The following is a 20,020-nucleotide window of genomic DNA, read 5'->3' on the forward strand; positions in this document are numbered from 1 at the left end:
TTTTGGTTGTGGATATTTCTTACAAAAAGAATACAGGGAGTAAATACAATGTTCAGTGCTTATTGCCTGTAAGCCCTTTTTGTTTACTTGACATCACACAGACTTCTGAGAGGTAATTTTTGCCTGGTGTACAAGATACCCCATACACTGTTATGATAAACCTTTTGCATAACCTAATAACAAACAGCATTAGAACTACTAGATCAAAAGACCTACATTTTGGTTGCTCGTAAAAAGGATATGTTGGAAAGACAGATATATTTCTCAGAGAATTCCCATTGTCTGGAACAGGCTCCTCATCTGTGTGAAGCAGAGTTCTTTCCTAACCCTATTAAAGCACAACTTGGACCAATGTATGGGTAATCAGAAATTCACCCCTGATCTGGTGCCTATGTCTCTGATGGACAAAGGCAATCAGTAAATCACCTGTATATAAATCAAATTTGTGGGTCACATTTGGGTTGTACTGCTAGGCTTATAAGTGGTCGTTAGCCTAGTATACATCTGTGAACTTATAAAACGTGCATTTTCTTAACTTTGGGGTAAACCCTAAGCAGAAAATGCAGACAAACCCATTAAGTGAATTAGTACAACAGTGAAGTGGATAAGGCATAAAAAGACTGCAGATCCCAGTACTGACACAGCAGAATTTTAATACTTCTGAGTTTTAAGACTCAAAGGAGTAAGCTGCAATATAAATTTAGGCAATGGTCATTAGTTATTCTTCTAAAATTACAAGACTTTAGTAAAACAGCTCACAAGTAAATTCTCGGAAGACCAAAGAATGCAGAGCTCGAGTTTAATGTAATATAGCAGACCACAATTCTCCCAACTCTGGGATTTTCAGGGTTATCCACTACCAAGCTATAAGCAGGATATAAAAATTCTGCCAAGAGAGATGTAATATAACCATGTATGAGAGAGGAGTATTAATCCAGACAGTATCTGACAAACCAGTATTTGGTTATATACAGTGCGTTAGAATAAAAGCTGTACAATTTTAGCAGTGCAAGGATGTAAAACCAGCATAGAAGAGGAGTTAAAAATGCCTCTGTGCAGATAATCAGACAAAATCATTGGATCAGCTTCCATTTAAACATTGTTTTATTATCAGTATTTAAATGCTTCTCAGCTAAAAATTAGCAGATCCAGCAAAAACAGCCGTAAAGAAGCTGGGAATTGACAATACACAGTACTAATGGACTTGGTTGTGGCAGAAGTTGCAGTGACACCTGCAAGCTTGATTAACTGCTGCACGGGTATGTCTGTCACTCTTAGAACTGCGTGTACTGCAAGCCTTAATTCCAGTGATATGATATTTCTCAAGCCTTCATCCTAGAGTCTCACACGACACTGTTTCTCATATCTTTAAATTTTGCAATATATTCTGACTACATTTATAATTTACCTTATTATTTGACTCACAGTTTGTCTTGCATACTTCTTTTAGTCAGTTGATGATTTAACTGTGTGCTAGTAATTTCAGTTGCTAGATACACATCTACAACTTATGCTATGGTCAAGTTTATTTCTCTTAATAGCAGACTTCCTTGTTTCATCATTTCTTAATTCCACAAATTGTTCTATATGTTGTCAGAGAAACATGCAACTCATCAAAATTCACAGTTATTGACTGCATTATTCCATTCAGTAACATATATACTTATAGTCTCTTTAGAACCTTGTGCTTTTGTGAAAAGTAAATGTCTGATAAATACAAATTCTTTCTGAGCTTCCAAAGATTGCTGATTTTCTTTTTGTATGTGCTGCAGTTTTGTCTTTCTTCTCAACAAAAAATGTAAAACAATTAAGTAACTTTGAAGACTAGCCAAGTAGTGCGTTTCCAAAAACTACTTCATTGATCAACACTGCATTTTGTGTATTTTAGTTATTGACATTTGTTTACCAGGAAAGTCAGACATGGTCTAGAGTAGCTACTTTCAATGGTGGCTCAGGAAGAAAAGTTCCACAAACACAACATTTACATAGTGAAACGTTTACATTTTCATAGGGAACATATAAATGTACATAATGTATAGTGGTATAACAGTTTCAGAGAAAAAAATCTATAAGCACATAATTTATAATGCACAGCATTTACATTTATGCATAGCAATATTGCATTTACTTAAGTATATTGATAAAAAAGTTTTCAGTGAGCATTTAGTTATATGAAATTATTACATTTCTTTAGGAGAATTCCCTTGTAGAAGTGGAAAAAAACTGAAGTGAAGAAAAGAAAAGAGCAGCTCAAGATAAATATTTTAGAAAATAATTCATTTTTGGTTCAGTGACTGACATAAAGAATACATATAATAAAGAGAGAGTGCACTGATGATAAAAGAAAAAGAAAACTTGAGATTTAAGTGTAAAATAAGTAGTGAAAGTGAAAGAGGCATTAGCTAGCCAAGATAAAATGTTATATTATTTCAGAATATGTAACAAGAGTGTGAAAATAGGAGAGTGATTGTTAGGAGATAGAGGAAGTAAGTTCAGAGTCTGGTGGACTCCTCTTCTTCACTCACTCACTCACTCACTCACTCACTCACTCACTCACTCACTCACTCACTCACTCAATATTAAAGCTATACCCTTACTGATCTTATCGCAGGACTGTTCCTGCACTCTTAAACTTCTCTTATGGTTTAAACTTCATCAGTAGCTCTATTGCCCTTACTGACAATAGCCCAAGCTCTAAACTCTACCAGGATAGAACTATCATTCATCTTGCATAAATTTCTCACCTAGCTCATCCTAGCTCCACCTGGATCTGCTGAATACTAGGCATATGGTGCTGATAAAGCCATGATCTAGCTCTCAAATGGCTAGTTTTGTATTAGTAAATTCTGAAAACATACAGTAGTTTGTCTATTAGTTCTTCACTTTATGGTGCTGTATTGAAGTTGTAATATGCTGCACTCTTGTAATGTATTCTTATAGTATATGTATATACCTGAACTACTATATGTTTTTCAGAATGGGCTGTCTATTAGTTCTCCACTGTATGGTGCTGTACTGAACTTGTACTGTGCTGCTCATTTATTTTGCATCTTTATACTTGTGTAATTGTTTATCACATATTATATTATATATATTCTGTAACACTTGTACTATGTTTAAGGAGCTTTTCTCCCAGGGCCTCTACTGAAAATGGGCTCACCTTGTCCCAGTGAACTATTCCAGTAGACAAATACAAATAAATAAATAAATGAGATGATAAAGGAGGAATGTAATAAGTTAGGTGAGATGGTACATTTTCAGCCAGGTTTTGAGCATGAGCAGATCCAGTAATTGGTAAAAATTCTTTTAGTGTGTGTTTAAATGCTAGTAGGTTAGGATTTGCCCTGCTGTTAAAGGGTAGAGTATTCCAGATTTTGGAAACAGTATGATAGTAGAGACTTTGGCTGGCTGATTTTGTTAGGTTTGTATGTAGAGAGAAGTTGTTTGCCTTTGGATTTAAGAGATCTCTTGGAAAGGCAGTTGCGGACTATGAAATTTAGCACTGGGCAAGCATTTGGTTTGTATATAATTTTGTGGGCCATTTTAAGCTATAAATAGTTAAGATAATGTTGAAGGTGAAGCATCTGAGAGATTAGAAAGCAGTACATTTTAAGCTGTAAATAGTTAAGATAATGTTGAAGGTGAAGCATCTGAGAGATTGGAGAGCAGTACAGTGATGGGTGAGATAAGATAAGATGTGCTGGCTGCAAATTTAACAGTTTTGTTATAACATGACTCTAGATTTGCTTTTATGGAGCTATGGAGGTTGGTGAAAATAGGTGCTTCATATAGGAGTGAGGATAAAAGGTAGGTGGTGGCAAGGGTAATTCTGGTAGATGTATTTAGAAATTGTTTATACCTGTATAAAACCACAAGGTTCTGATGATTTTTTTATTTTGCTCTGGATATGGAGATCAAATTCAAAGTGTTTATCAATTATTACATCTAAGAGCTTGGTGTGGGGAATGACTTTGATTTCTATTTTAATCTGAGAATGGATTTTAAAGTTTTTTTTGTCTGGTGTGATTGTTTTGGGAGTAAAGAGAAGTTTAGTTTTGTTAGGGATAAGTAGTAGATGAAATCTGTAAGCCATGCTTCAGTGGAAGTGAAAGCTGCTTGGATTATCTTCTAGAGATGTGATAGCTTGTTTGAAGAACAGATAGTAGTCGAATCATCAGCATACCATATAAGGGAGCCATGATAAGTGAAATATGTAGGTTGTTGATAAAATAATAAAAAGAAGGGGGGCCAAGAACAGAACCCAGGGGTAGTCTGGTAGAATTTGGTAAGTATGGAAAGAGGTTTCCTTGCCATTTCACTGATGGTTGTCTATTTGATAGATAGCTAGAGTACCATTTGTTAGAGGGAGGGGAGAGACCTATGTCCGAGATTTGGTATAGAAGTTCAGTATAGGAAATAGTGTTGATTGCTTTAGAAAGATCTAAGAATAGTCCCAAGACTATTTTGCCAGAGTCTCTAGCCCTGTCAGTATTCAAGAAGGACAGTAGAACTATAGTTGGACTATGGGCTGGTCTAAAGCCATGCTGAGTACCAATGGTGTTAGTTGTTGATTCTGTAGTAGATATTCTAGGAATTGTTGATGTACACATTTTTCAAGCAATTTGGAAAGGGGGAGGACTGCAATGGGACAATAGTTAGATACTTCTGTGGAGTTGCCTCCTTTATGGAGAGGAATGATGAGTGCTCTTTTCCAAATTGATGGGACATAGGATGCTGAGATGGAGCTATTTATGAGTATGCTAATTGGGTAGGATATTGCTTCAGCTTCAATTTTTACGAATTTAGATGGAAGGCAGTCTGCTGAATTAGAGCCAGGGTTTAAGTTTCTGCAGAAGGTTTTTATGTAGTTGATCGAGACAGGTTGTAGTATACAATTTAGAAATATACTACAGTTTATTTGGATGGATTCAGGTGCAGGTGAGGAAGGATGAGAAGGATCAGTTAAAGTATCTGAGGCTGATGTAGTAGAAATAGAGTTAGTTGGATTAAGGGGGTGGGGATGGTTTTTGAGGAGAGCTTTGCTATGCTATCAATAGAGTAGGAATTGAAAATGTCAGCTGTTGTGGAGTTTTATCCAGATATAGGTTGGGGTCTTCTTTAGATCCAAGATAAAGTAATGCATTAACTGTAGACTAGAATTTCTGAGGATTGTATTTGTGATTGATTTGAAGGAGAATGAACATGGATTTGTTTGTCCTTACTTTGTTTTTTGGCTTGATTATACAGTTCCCTGTACTTTTGTAGCAGTATATTGTGTTCATTTTTCACCCATTCTTTTCATGCTTTGTCCCTGTGAGACAAAAGCGGTTTGTTTACCTTTGATAACCATAGAGCATGATTGAATTTGATTCTTTTTTTGAATGGGGGCTGCACTGTTAACGGTATCTAAAAATATGGAGTTAAAATAATTTACTACATCATCAAGAGGTAGTAATTTTAAAGGGGGGCAGTTTATACCATGTAATATGTCAGTGAAAGACTGAGGGTTGGAATTAGATAGATTATATATCATTTTGAATAGATGTTCTTTGGATATGTGAGCTGTAGACATATAAGTATAGGCTGGTAAGTGGTCACCAAGAGTGTTAGAAAGGGTACCAGTATTTATATATTTACTAGGATCTGATGCAAGAATCTAGTCAAGAATAGATCCTTGGTTGTTGTTTTTATCATATGTAGTTGGTGAGGAGATGAGCTGGAAAAAAATTAGATTAATACTGATGGTAGGGAAGTCATGTGTTAAGTTGTCCCAGGTGATGTTTATGTTGCCTGAAATAATAGTTTAATTTTAAATGGTAGTTGATATCAATACCAGGATGTCTTCTAGAATGGGTATTTTGTGACCTTGTGGAATGTACAGTGCAGTTACATAAAGTGTGTTTGTGTTATTTAATTTTAGGAAAGTGATAAGTATTTCAGCATTTGCAAATTTTGGAGTGGGACTTGAATATGTTGCACAATTGTAGGAGCTGGGATAGAATAATGCTATTCCCCTTGTTTTTTATATAATCTGTCTGACATAATTATGTTATATCAAGGGGTTGGAATTTCAGAGTCATGGATGCTAGGTTTGAGCCAGGTTTCTGTAACAGCTAGGATGTCTGGGGTATGTTGAGATATCCATGTACGGAATTCAGTTATCTCGTTACATATGCCATGTAGATTTATTGTAAATATTTTTTTAATTTTTATTGTATGCTTTAAGAGTCTGCAAGAGTAGAACCAGGATTTGGGTGAAGTTCACCAGATTGACCAATTATGAGAGGTGTTGAATGGCTTATTCCTGGTTGGATTTTTGGTGGTAATTAGTTGGATATTGTATGTTTTATTTTTGGGGCTAGTGTGAAGTATTTTCAGTTGTGTAGTATTGGAGAGGACTATGTTAAATAAGCTGGGAGAGATGTTTGAGTAACATGTGGGCGGGTTTATATTAGAATTAATGAGAGTGCAGGTGCCTGTGTATGTATATATATATATATATATATATATATATATATATATATATATATATATATATATATATATACATACATTATGGTTTAATGCAGGAGTGTAATGTAAGTCAGATATAGTAGGCTTGTTAGCAGAGAGAAGAGGAATAATAAGGTAATTTGGAGCTTAACTATTATACTCTCAAGTGTTAAAAATGTAGATATGGAGTATGAAAGAGGAAGAAGGGTTACCAGATAGTTTAGGAGTGATATGTCTGTGCAGCATGTAAATGTAGTTTATTATTGTGAAAGCTGGGGGGAAGAAAGGAAAATTAGATTAATGTGAGACAAAGTTATTCTTGGGGGAAAGTTAGTTTAAAATTGGGGTGGAGTAATTAGACGTGTGGTGATTGGAGATAGATAAAATAGGAAGTGAAGGAAGAGAGAGTATAAATTTAGGTTGAGGAGATGTGTGGGAACTGGTGATACGGTAGGTGAGCGGAGTGACCCTGAGCGTAATATGGGTGAGTAGAATGAGTTGCACCCAGTTGCTGAGGTGGCCCACCAAAAAATATCAGTAGGACTGGATATAGAGCTGCTTGATTGCCACTAGTACAAAAATATATTGTAACAAGTAAGTTGTTATAAAAGCTTGTTCAACTAGAACACCAGATGATAAGCACTCAAGCCATTTCTGGTTTTACTTAGCAAACTATTTGAATAGATTGAGTATGTGAGTGATGATTTAGCTTAAGAATTAAAAGGTAGAACACAGCAGAGGTTGAGTATTGTGTTTCAGCCTTATTCCTGGTAAGAGTGGTATAGATTACTGTAACTGTGTGACATAAGTGTAAATAAATGTAATATATGGGTTAAGAGGCAGTTACCCAATAAAGTTATCTGGGAGGATATATCTGAAAGAGTCAAGCTACCTAGTTCGAAATTAGAATTAGGGTTAATTAAGCAATATGAGTGACTGATCTGTTTTAACTAGTATATACATTGTTATTATGTGCATACCAAGAGGTGTTAGATAGTAATGTCATTATTTAAAATGCTTCTATTTAATTAAAACTAGTTTAGTTATTGCTGTTAACGCAGTATTAACCTGAGATAACACACAATCTGAAGTAGTTAACTTCACTTGAATAGCAACCTGTGGGTTACGGATCCGATACGGATCCGAGCCGGCAGCATACCAAGCTAAAGATCCGAGCTCCAAGCTCCTCCCCCTTACCCATACTACCCTGCAACCTCCTTCCAATCCCCAGATCTGGTTTGCCACGGCTTTGCCAAGCACGGGATTTTTCGAGCTCCAGGCAAGTATTGTTAGTGCTTATATTTTTCTAAAAATGTTTGGGTAGTATAATTGTTAGCTGTGTGTGTAGTATTTTTCTATATATTTAGATATTAGTTTGCTTCTTAACTAATCTATCTCCCTCTTATCCTTGGTAATCAGTCTATCCCCTAGTAGGCCCCTCTTTTCCCTTTAGGTGTGCGTGTGTGTGAGGGTATGGCTGATAGCCAGAAAACTACTTTTTCTAAGTGCACTGAGTGTGGCCATAAGCTGTCGCTAGCAGATGGTCACACTCAGTGCATTCTTTGCTTGGGGGTTTCTCACCTTTCCTCAGGCTGCCAGATCTGTGCAGCCTATATCCCCCGGGCCTTGTGAGACAGGAAGAACAAGCTGATTTTGGCGGGTCTTCTACCCGCGGAATCAGCTTCTTCTTCCTCTTCTCCCTTTGTAGTGACAGCCGCAGCTGTCGTTGCTCAACCATCTGGCCCTCCTCCGCTGTCTGGGACTCACCATCCCACCTTGTCTCAGGGAGAGCGAGAGGCCAAAAAGGACAGAAAAGAGAGAAGGGAGAGAGAGAGAGAGAAAGATAGAGAGAGAAAGATAGAGAGAGAGAGAGAAGCCACAAATGGCGGGCTAAATTGGACCCCTCGGCCCCTCCCGCTAAGCTTCTCTCTTCCCCTTTGAAAATTACCAAGCCTCCCTCTTCACAGCTCCGTTCCCCATGCTTCTCTCCAGAGCTGGAGGAGGAGGCCCAACCATCTTCGAGGTCATCGCGTCGGCCCTCCCGGCCGGCTTCGGTGGCCTCTTCCAGACCTACTCGTAGCCTCTCTGAGGCTGATATGGACCGGATGATGTGTCGCTTCCTGCAAACTCAGCTGCAGATGGGAGTGTTGCTGCCCGGAGTTCAGCTCCACAGTTTGCCCCGATAGCTTCTTTTCCGATCCACTACTGGATTTCAGAGTCTTTGGCTCCTTTGCGGTCGGAGCACACCGTCCATTCAGATCCGAGCGCTTCGGCTCCAACACCGATCCCTTCGTCGGGTCCGAGGGTGCCGGCCACCTGTCTCAGAGGCCAGTTCCCCATCGGCATTTGACGTTGTGGAGAGGGTTCTCTGTAGAGTTCAGCTCCACAGTTTGCCCCGATAGCTTCTTTTCCGATCCACTACTGGATTTCAGAGTCTTCGGCTCCTTTGCGGTCGGAGCACACCGTCCATTCAGATCTGAGCGCTTCGGCTCCAACACCGATCCCTTCGTCGGGTCCGAGGGTGCCGGCCACCTGTCTCAGAGGCCAGTTCCCCATCGGCATTTGACGTTGTGGAGAGGGTTCTCTGTAGAGGATCGAGACCCCTCACTCTTTCCTCAAGGTCTGCCCTCGCTCCCTCGCAGCTCGGTTTGTCCTCCATCATCCAGTCCCAGGGACAGCCTGTGTCGTTCACGCACCAGCCAGTTCCCCTGGAGGAAAATGAATCCGTTGGTGAGCCCTCCTCGGACAGTCCCCCCAAGGAGATTCATCACAAATACCTGTGCAAAAGGAGGCACTTGGACTCCCCTGAGTCCCTCACCGAGGATACCGATTTGGGGGAAGGGGAAGGTTCTCCCAAGTCACCCCCCGACGACGTCTTCTTTGGAGACATTATGGAAATGCTCCGCCAAGGGGGTCTGCCAAAAATCTTTCCTTGGACGAGTTGGTATTCCGGGAGGCATTCAACACAGGCCCATCTACCTCTTGGATGTCCCCCCCGGCTGTCCCCCTGGTTGACCTGATTACCACCAGGGCGTGGAAGGAACCGGACACTGTAGAGCCGATCCCCAGAAGGTCCGACAAGATTCTGAGCCCCCCTGCAGACAAAGCTTCGTGGAGCAAGGATTCCCCTGTAGATGCCATGGCGGTGGCGGCGGCCACCAAAAAGGAACTAGCTCAGGACAGTTCTTCAGTCCATCCCCCTGACAAGGAGTGTCGGGCAATGGACTGTATTGGAAGGTGGATGTTTGCTTCAGCTACCTTCTCTATTAGGGCGCTGAATTACTTGGCCCATGTAATCAGACTGCAGCAGGACCTGGTTAAAGAGTATGCTGAGTCTCCCCCAGAGTCCATGTCGGCCGAGGATAAATGGACTTTCTCAGCTCGTATGGCCACTCTTAAATCAGTGTCTAATACGTCTATATGGCTACTTTCCCATGCCACGGAAGGAGCTGCTAGAGCTAGTGGGTGCTGTATCGCCTTAAGGCGTCATGCCTGGCTTTGGCTTTGTGATTTCTCAGAACCTTTCAAGGCGTTCTTCGCAAATGCACACTTTGACAGGTCTACCCTGTTCGGGAAGACCATCCGCGAGATGCTGGTCCAGAGCAAGAAAGACAGGAAAACGCTGTCATCCTTCAGAATCCGCTTCTCTACTCCTCAAAGGTCCTTCTCCAGGAACCAGCAAGGGCAGAAGAAGATGTGGTTCTGGAAATCTCAGCAAGCCCGGTACGCTCAGGACCCCTTCTCCCCCAGATGCCGAGGGGGACAAGGTGGATGCCGGCCCAGAGGCAGAGGGGGGCTGAAGAACTTCGGGTCACGGGAACCCTTTTCCGACTGACCCACACAGCAGCCCTGAAGGGTTGCCCGACTGCTCCTCTCTGGAGGCAGTCCGGGGGCATTTTTTGAGGCACCTGGCTCAATGGGAGTCCATCACGACAGATCGCTGGGTGCTTCAGATAATATCCAGAGGCTATTCAATCCCCTTCATAAACAATCCCCCTTACTCATGATGCCTCCCAGATGTTCCACCCACTCAAATGGAGGCCGCAGCTTTGGAAATAAAAAAGCTGTTAGAAAAAAGAGCCATCCAGCATGTGCCCCCAGACCAGTCTGGATTAGGCGTTTACTCCAGGTTCTTTCTGGTGCCAAAAAAGATGGGGGACTTAAGGCCAATCCTCGACCTGTCCACAATGAACCTTTTCATTGCCAAGGAGAAATTCCGGATGGTAACGCTTCAATCCATCCTGCCCCTCTTGCAGGAGGAGGACTGGATGTGCTCCATAGACCTCAAGGATGCATACTACCATATTCTCATGGACAGACGGTCCAGGAGGTTTCTCCGCTTTCGGCTAGGGGCCAGTCATTACCAGTTCAGGGTCCTACCCTTCGGTCTCACCACAGCCCCCAGGGTGTTCACCAAGGTCATGGCAGTTGTAGCGGCCCACTTGAGGCTCCAGGGCATACAGGTCTTCCTGTACCTAGACAACTGGCTCCTTACCGCCCCCACCAGGCATCTACTCTCTCTAGCCAGGGACTTCTTCCTCCATTTATCATCCCAGTTGGGGATCACTATAAATGTCAAGAAGTCGTTTCTCCAACCTGTTCAGGCTATAGACTTTATAGGGGCCAGGATAGATTCCCTTCAGGCCAAGGCTTTCTTAACGCCAGACAAACTTTACAGCATGACTCTGCATGTACTAGCTCTTCTTCAGTCTCTTGTTCCCCCAGCAGAGTTAGTCCTGAGAGCTTTGGGGTCCATGGCGGCAGCAATTAACTTGATCCCTTACACTCGTCTGCACATGACGGTTCTAGAGTAGACTTTGCAAGTCCAGTGGTCCATTCTACACCATCCGCTAGACTTACCGATTCCCCTCAGCAGGGTTTGCAGGAACTCCCTCATGTGGTGGCTCCAATCCCGAGCCCTTCGGGAAGGACAACCTTTTGTCATGCCCCTACCTCAAGCCACAGTGACCACGGACGCCTCCCTCTTAGGGTGGGGGGGCATTTTGCGGGCAGGACTGTCCAAGGCACGTGAACTCAGACGGAGACTGTTCTGCATATAAATGTACTGGAGATTAGGGCGGTCCTTTTAACATTGCAGGCCCTTCATGCCTTCCTTCCTCCAGGGACTATTGCGATCCAGTCAGACAATATGTCGGTGGTCTGGTACATCAACAAACAGGGGGGAACCAGGTCTTGCCCTCTTTGCCGAGAAGCTATGAGAGTTTGGGAATGGGCAATCTCCACCAACCACTTCCTGTTAGCAATGCACATTCTAGGTCAGTTCAACATTCTGGCAGACAAATTGAGCAGAACTATCCTCTCTCCTTACGAGTGGTCTCTGAATTCTTCCATAGCGGAACAGATCTTCCTCAAGTGGGGTCAGCCTTGCTGCGATCTCTTCGCATCACCTTCCAACGCAAAGTGCAGCGAGTTTTTCGCTCTAATTCCTCCTTTAGGGGAAGCCCTCAGAGATGCTCTAGTCCATGCTTGGCCACCCAGTCTTCTTTATGTGTATCCACCACTTCTGCTGAGCACAACATTTTTGCAGAAAGTTCGTCAGTTGGGGAGCAAGATTATCCTCATAGCCCCATTCTGGCCTTGTCAAGTCTGGTTCCCCTGCCTACGGTCTCATCTCATAGCTCCTCTCTGGATCTTGGATCCCATTCCGGATCTGATCTCTCTCACCCCTCGGGAATGGCCCCTCCAAACCTGGACGAGCTCAAGCTCTCAGCTTGGCTGATCCAGTTCCCTTAGTTGCCTGGTATCTCTTCCCTAGTCGAGTCCATTCTGGTGGCGGCACATAAACCCTCTACCAGGAAGATTTACAATAGTAAATGGAAACGTTTTTCCATTTGGGCTTCACGTAAGAACTTGGATCCCTTTACCACCCCTATTCCAGCGGTTCTAGAATTCTTGTCTCATATTTCTCAGCAGGGGGCCAGTTCATCTACTGTAAAGGTTCAGCTGGCTGCTATTTCCCATTTCCATATTGGGGACAACTTTGGTTCTCTCGCTGCTACCAGAATTTGTAAGGCCTTTCTAAAAGGTACCTTTCTTTTGAGGCCTCCTATTTGAACCCACAGCTTCCGTTGATCTGAAGTTCTTGTCATGGAAGACGGCCTTTTTGGTAGCCATTACCTCAGCCAGGAGGGTGTTGGAGCTTCAGGCTCTTTGTATCAAACCTCTATACCTTGTATTTCACAAGGACAGGGTATCTCTCAGGACTAACCTCTCCTTTCTTCCCAAAGTTGCTTCCGAGACGAACATTAATCAATCCATTAATTTGCTGTTTTTTTTCCCTAATTACCAGTACAAAGTGGAGTATAAATTTCATTTACTGGATGTTCACAGACAGTTACATTTTTATTTACACAGGACGGCTGTCTTTCGTAGATCTGACCAACTTTTCGTCTCCTTTGCAAAATCTTTTCTAGGGAAACCGATTTCTAAAGTAACTCTTGCCAGGTGGATTTCTAGTTGTATCCTCTTAGCATATAGAGAATCTGGCTTGCCAGAACCAATGGGAGTTCATGCTCATTCTATACGTTCTATGGCAACGTCTGCTGCATTCTGGTCAAGAGTTTCCCTGGATGACATTTGTTCAGCAGCTACCTGGGCGTCCTCTCACACCTTTATTTCTCATTATAAACTAGATTTGGTGTCTAGAGGAAGGGCTGCTTTTGGCTCTGCATTGCTCCGGAATATTCTTCCTTGAGGGCCTCCCAAGATTTCGGGTAGCTGGGGACTCTGTCCCACAGGTTGCTGATCAAATGAAGTTAACTACTTTAGATAAAGAAGTTATGTACTCACCATAACGTTCCATCTGAGTAGGTAACTTCATTTGTCAGCAACAGTCCCTCCCTCCTTCCCCCTAACCTGGATAGTTATTTAGCTGAACTCGAGGTTTGGATGCTCGAGTTTTGTTTTGTCTCTGAGTCAGGTTTCTCAGGTTGTTAGTTTGTTTTGTTATTTTGTGCAGGTGGCAAATGTGATCTGAGGATTGGAAAGAGGTTGCAGGGTAGTATGGGTAAGGGGGAGGAGCTTGGAGCTCGGATCTTTAGCTTGGTATGCTGCCGGCTCAGATCCGTATCAGATCCGTAACCCACAGGTTGCTGACAAATGAAGTTACCTACTCAGATGGAACGTTATGGTGAGTACATAACTTCTTTTTTCAGATGTTGCAGTCAGTGAGCTCTTTACTGTTCTTGGTTATAGGATTGTTAGAACCTTGCCTTCATAGGTATATTGGCTGAAGAAGGTGGAAGTTAATCCTTCATGGCAGGACATGGAGGGTCACTTATTCTGAATGGGCTAGTAGCTTTTAGTTATAAGTAAAGAAAAGAGAATGTTAATGTTGAAGTAAATTTAATAAGGTGTGTAGTAAAAATAGAGCTGGATGTCTGAAAAAACAGAGAATGCAATGACAGAGGGCATAGGTGTTAAGAAATAATTCTCCTAAAAGTTAATGGCCTACCCTGAATGAATGCTGAAGCAGCTGTGACTCAGTATTTCAATACCACAAAGCTGTAGACCTCAGGAGAACATAAAGGATGGTGTTATAGGAAATATATATACTACTCTCAGTTGATAGTAATACTCAACATTAGAGAAAAGTAAAAGTGGATAATCAAAAGAGCATTAACAACCTTTATAAATCAAATCTAAAAACAATAAATATTTGTATTCAACATTACAAATGTTGCTAACACATGATTTCTCCAGGCTATTTAAAGGAGATGTAGCATAATGAAAAGGTCTAACATACTGGCTGCAAGAGTTGTTGTTGTTTGTCTTTCGGCTTTTCCCGGTTAGGGGTCGCCACAGCGGAACTCCGGTCTGCTAATGATTGGCAGTTGGTTTTTATGGTGTTGAGTTGCCAGCCCGACGCCCAACCTTTAACGAAGGCACGCCCATTCAACGCATGTCTTTCGAACGCCCACTCTACCGCGGGGAGGACACTGGCTGCAAGAGTAATCCACCAATAAAGCCTGGCTAATTGCAGGTGTGCTTAGTATGATACAACAATAATATGCCAGTTACAAATTGAACATTTAGTCCAATTTGTTAATATTCTATAAATGTTTGTCAAGGAAGGTCACATATGCACTTCTAGGGGACACAGAGTAGAAATGGAAATAAGTTATGTTATAAATGCTGTTTCAGCATAATTATCCTTGTTTCCCCACACATGTCGTCTACAAAAGACACAGCAGCAAAACTTATGGCTGCAACTAAAAAACTTATGTTAAGTTTTAAAATAGTAAATACATTCCTGTGAAGAATGAGGAACAAGGTTGACTGATATAGATAGTGAAGACTCTAAGCACACACTACTGGTATTGTGAGAGCCCAGGAAATCATAATGTGTAATATCTCTTAAACAAAAGATACCACATCCCACAATGCTGAATCCTTCACAAATGCTTTCTATGGACATCTCCAAGAATGCATGGATCATGCAATCCCAAATAAATCCAAGTCGCTCCACCAAAGGCAAGCGTCCTGTCTGGTGGACCTCAGCCATTAACAAATTGTATAACAAAAGAAGGAAGCTACTGCATGACAGAGCAAAATCCCATAAAGGGAAGACATCTCTGATCAACACTAGCAGAAAACTACGTTCTCTCATAAAAACATCCAAGGCCAACTTTGAGAGAAAAATTGCTAAGGACACTAAAGATAACCACAAAGCCTTCTTCAGCTATGTTAGAAACCTGGGCGGAAACCCTCAGATATGCTCAGAGTTAGTTCACAACAACAAAAAATACACTGAACCCACAGATATTGCCAACATTCTGGCTGACAGGTTCAGTGCAAATTTCTCCCCTCCCTCACCCACAAAAGAAGAAATACTTATCCCAGCTGAATGTAATCTCCCTGTCATCTCAGATGTCCAGGTGAGAGCCGCCCTCAGCAAAGCTAAAAACACAGCATCAATGGGACCTGACGGTATCCCAGATTGCGTGCTACGTGAACTCCAAGAGGAGCTAAACCCACACATAAAAATGCTATTTAACCTTAGCCCTACTACAGGATATGTACCTGAATACTGGCGTACAGCAACAGTGGTCCCACTCCACAAAGGGGGTACCTCTACAGACCCTGGGAACTACCGCCCCATAAGCTTAACCAGCCTGGCCTGCAAAGTTATGGAAAGAATCATTATGGAACTCATAAACAGAGACATTGGGGACCTACAGACACTTGACCCCACCCAGTTCGGCTTTGTAAAGGGCAGATCCTGCCTTTTGAACCTGGATGACTTTTTCGAAACAGTCACTAGAGCCATTGATGAGGGCAAAGCAGTCCATACAGCCTACCTGGACTTGGCTAAGGCCTTCGACACAATACCCCACTCAGGCATCATAGATAAGCTCAACAGCTTAAATGTAAACCCTTATGTCACTAGATGGGTTGCAAACTGGCTAAAGGACAGAACCCATAAAGTTAAAATCGCTGGAGCAATGTCAGACTCAAAGCCAGTCACAAGTGGTGTCCCACAGGGATCTGTCCTGGGACCCCTCTTGTTTGGCATTTATTTCTCAGATGTTAAAGCAAACATGGGAGGGTTGTGGCTGACAAAGTTCGCAGATGACTGCAAACTAGGCGCCATAGTCGATACACCAGCGGACACATACATCCTACAAAAAGGCCTCACAGAAACGGACAACTGGTGCCGGAGTCATGGCCTTAAACTAAATGCCAAAAAATGTATAGTCATCCCCTTTGGGAAAAACAAAGTACCCACAAATTATCACATAGACAGCAACCCACTGAGTATGGAAAAAGTAATCAGAGACCTAGGGACCCAAGTCGACAGCAACCTCTCATTTGACACCCACGTTGCCAAAGTGGTTAGAAAAACATTCTACCTTGCACACCTTATCATGAAGGGATTCACATCCAGATCCAAGGATGTCATTGTACCCCTATACTCCTCCCTCATCAGACCCATGATTGAGTACAATGCCCCATTTGGTATGTACGTCACCCGGCATTTGCAACAGCTGGAGAGACCACAAAAGTACCTCACCAAGAGGATCAAGGGTCTCCAACATATGTCTTATTCTGCCAGACTAAAGAAACTCCAGCTCTATATAGTAGCATACCGCCTGCTCAGAGGTGATCTCTGCCTGACGTACAAGGCCATGTCCAATCAGGAACTGATGGACATGCTCTACCTCACAAAATCCAAATCCATCAGAACCACGAGAGCTAAAGACTTAAACCTCGGCACAAGTATGAATAGGACATGCTGGAGGGATAGATTCATAACCCAGAGGCTTCCCATGCTCTGGAACAAGATCCCAGTTCATGTTAGGCAGAGCCCCTCACTGACTCTCTTCAAGAGAAATCTTGATGAGTGGATGGGAGATCGTAAGTTTACCCCAGGGGTCACATCTGTGTCACTACTAGACAGGGGCACAGTAAACTAATTCTATTATATAAGGGGACCTTCACTGTGTCACTACTAGACAGAGGCACAGTATTCTAAATCTATTCTGTGCATTTTTCTACCATTTCATGGGGTGGCGAAAGCCACATCACTATGGCTAGGCTTACAAATGCCCCAGGGCAGATAGCCTAGTACTAAACTATGAAACTATGAAAAGCAGGAAACAGATCTGGTTCAGTGCATCTAAGTAATAAAATAAGAGCTCAGCAATGTAATGTTCAAATATGTAACACAAAGCAACTAGGTAAGTCAAGGGGACTGGGCAATGTAAAAAGTACTGTTCAATAAGCTAAAATAACTAATACAGGAATATTAGGAAGAAAGATGCCAATGTAATAAAAAAGAAAAAAAGAGAAATTCAGTGTACCTGGTTTGCACACAGTTCCAGGGCTTACAGAGAAATCTTTAGCCTAACATGGAGTGTAATCTTGGTACACTATGTCCATGGAGAATTTTGAATGCTACAATACACTCTGGGAAATGATGAAGATGTTTTAAAATACAACATGTGTGCCCGGTTGCTGAGGTAGCCCTGTGAAAAAGAAGGACTGGATAAAGAGTTGCTTGATTGCCACTAGTAACTTTAAAAAAATAAAATGTTATATATATGTATGTGTTGTGTCTGCGTGCGTGTGTTTATAAGAAATTTTATATGTCATGCAACAGAGTAGCTAAATCTATCTCAGACTGTAAACCAATGACCTATCATTGTACACTTCAAAAGATCCTTTACTTGATACACCTGACTACAGTAAACTCTCAGTTACCCGGCACCCATGGGGATTGGTAGATGCTGGATAACTGTAGTTTCTGGTTTCTTGAGAATTACTACTAAAAATAGGTCTAATATTGTACCCTATACTATTTGTTTTATATATATATATATATATATATATATATATATTTCTGTCTTCCTTTTTAAAATTCTAAAACTCTTCAGGTTTTTTTGCTGGTTGCTTGAGTTCTGGTTAACTGAGAGTTTACTGTATTATATTGTTGGAGGCATAGGTCTTATTTATGCACAAACTCCTGTACACAATTTTAGATTAGGAAATGTATTCAAAATTTTCAAACTGCTTGCAAAATAGATAACAATTTCCTTAGTTACCATCTCCCTGAAAATGCAACAGCTACAGAACCTCTGCTCTACTAACAATCTGTAACAGTTTAAATTCTCTTTTAGAACACATTGCCTACAAAACAATTTGTGCTATAAAGGTCTACTAGACAAGTGTCTGTTTCTGGGGCAGGGTAGTTTTCAGGGCTCATGCCCTGTTTGTTCACTGTTTATGTTAGGCTTTCAACTGCCAGGGATTTTTCCCAGATGTTATGAATATATGAATCCTTTTAGAAGTAAGACTTTGATCATGCAAGGATATGTTCTATGACATTGCATGTTTGAGAGAGAGAGACAAACTGCTGTAGCAAGGTAAATACCCACATACTTTCCCTGTCTGAAATAAAGATCAGGATCTGGATGACTGCACAAATGAGTCAGGTGCAATAAAGTGTTTTTTTAATTGTAGGTGGAGGTACACTGTGTTTGCATAGTTACATTTATTAGTAATCATGGCACTTTATTATTTACCATGTTCAAATGTAAAACTGAAGACAGCAGCTGCTAGTCCTGTGTGTATGTGGAACTTACACTAAATGACATTGGAGAAACGTCGCTGTAAGACAGGCATGATTTTGTGTAGCGCGTCATATGACTGCTGTGTAATCTTGCTAGACCGTAATTGGCATCAATGAGAAGAAGTTGAATGTTATGAGTATGACTGCATAAGTTATATTTTTGATTATCTACTGTTACACTCAGTACCTCATCATGACCATGCTTTTCTTTACCTATTACTTAATCCACTTCATAGTTAATTTACAAATGACCACAAACATCAACTGAAAATGTAATATAACTAAATTGATTTCTCAAGTTATTATTTGCTTTTATTTATCAGACATACTCTGCCCTTGTTTTTTGTCTCACTTTAGGTTGATAAGCTGATCAAAGCTGGTGGGAATATCTTGATGCCAATCACACTAGGGCATGGAAAGAGAAGTGTGTTGGGAACAGCAGTTGACTATGGCTACTATAAATTCTTTCAGGTATTGTGCTATGTGGTAAATGGTTATATAATGTCATATGAAGTGACTATCGATGATGAACATTCCATCAGTGATTAGCAAATAAAAATTAGCTAAAATGATTCATGTTTGGTTACTATATATTCTATTCTGAGTTAACTACTTCAACAAGGGAACACATTGTAAAAACTACTTTAACTGTTTTTTCCACTCTGTTTTATCCCCACTGCCTGATAGTCATCACCCCCCCCCAAGCCAGTCAACCCATCATTCCTTCATCATTGAGGGCAGGAGTCGGCCAAGAGAAGCAGTTGTTTAGGCAACCATCAGGAGTGGTGTGAAGGTTTTATTTATGGCCATACCTCTCCTGGCACACTTCGCTAAGCAGGGGAGAGGGAGTCATGCAATGGGCAAACCTTGCTGGTCATCCTTCATGTCCTCTTGCCAGCAAGCAGCCTTGTCCCAAACCCTGAAGCATGGAAATGATTTCCCCAGTCTCCACCAGGGAAGTTGTACTTCCCTGTGTGCTCCCCAAGTGCCTTCAACCATCCTGTCCCTCTCAGAGGAGGAGTAAGCAGATTATGTTCCTCATTCCTCTCCCTCTCTACTTGGCTTTTTCTGTGACAGAGCCTGTCATTGAATACAGGTTGCGTGGGTCATAGCCAGGGCTCTGTCCCCCCATGCAATGCTGAGCCAGGGAAATTTGGATTTTTTGTTAAATTCTATCAGATGTCAAGCCACAGAATAAGGGAAAATCCAGAGGCAGAAGGTGATAATAGAGTTCCTTCCTTGGATCAATATTACAGTATTTCTAACAGATGGGATATTCTGCCAAGGACAATTGTACATCTAGCCAGAATATCAAAGCCTGGGCACCTTCCTCTTGCACCACACATCCATTGTATGACTTGACCCCAAAAGGGGCCAGAGGTGCATAGGGGACATAAGGGCACATATTACCTCAGAACCTCCTTGCTACCAACCTGA

At 41.7% G+C, this 20,020-nt stretch overlaps 1 protein-coding gene across 1 annotated transcript in view; it reads left to right on the top strand.

The window, feature by feature from the left end:
- ANKMY1 (ankyrin repeat and MYND domain containing 1) overlaps positions 1 to 20,020 on the top strand; it is a 1,970,922-nt gene that overhangs the window by 1,120,552 nt on the left and 830,350 nt on the right. Inside the window, exon 13 of the mRNA XM_044070101.1 lies at positions 18,941 to 19,054. Within this exon, the coding sequence (XP_043926036.1) occupies positions 18,941 to 19,054 (114 nt within the window). The remainder of the gene's footprint in view (positions 1 to 18,940; positions 19,055 to 20,020) is intronic.

Source organism: Protopterus annectens, chromosome 4.part1 (assembly GCF_019279795.1).
Source record: "Protopterus annectens isolate FY-2018-M chromosome 4.part1, PAN1.0, whole genome shotgun sequence".
NCBI lineage: Eukaryota > Metazoa > Chordata > Ceratodontiformes > Protopteridae > Protopterus > Protopterus annectens.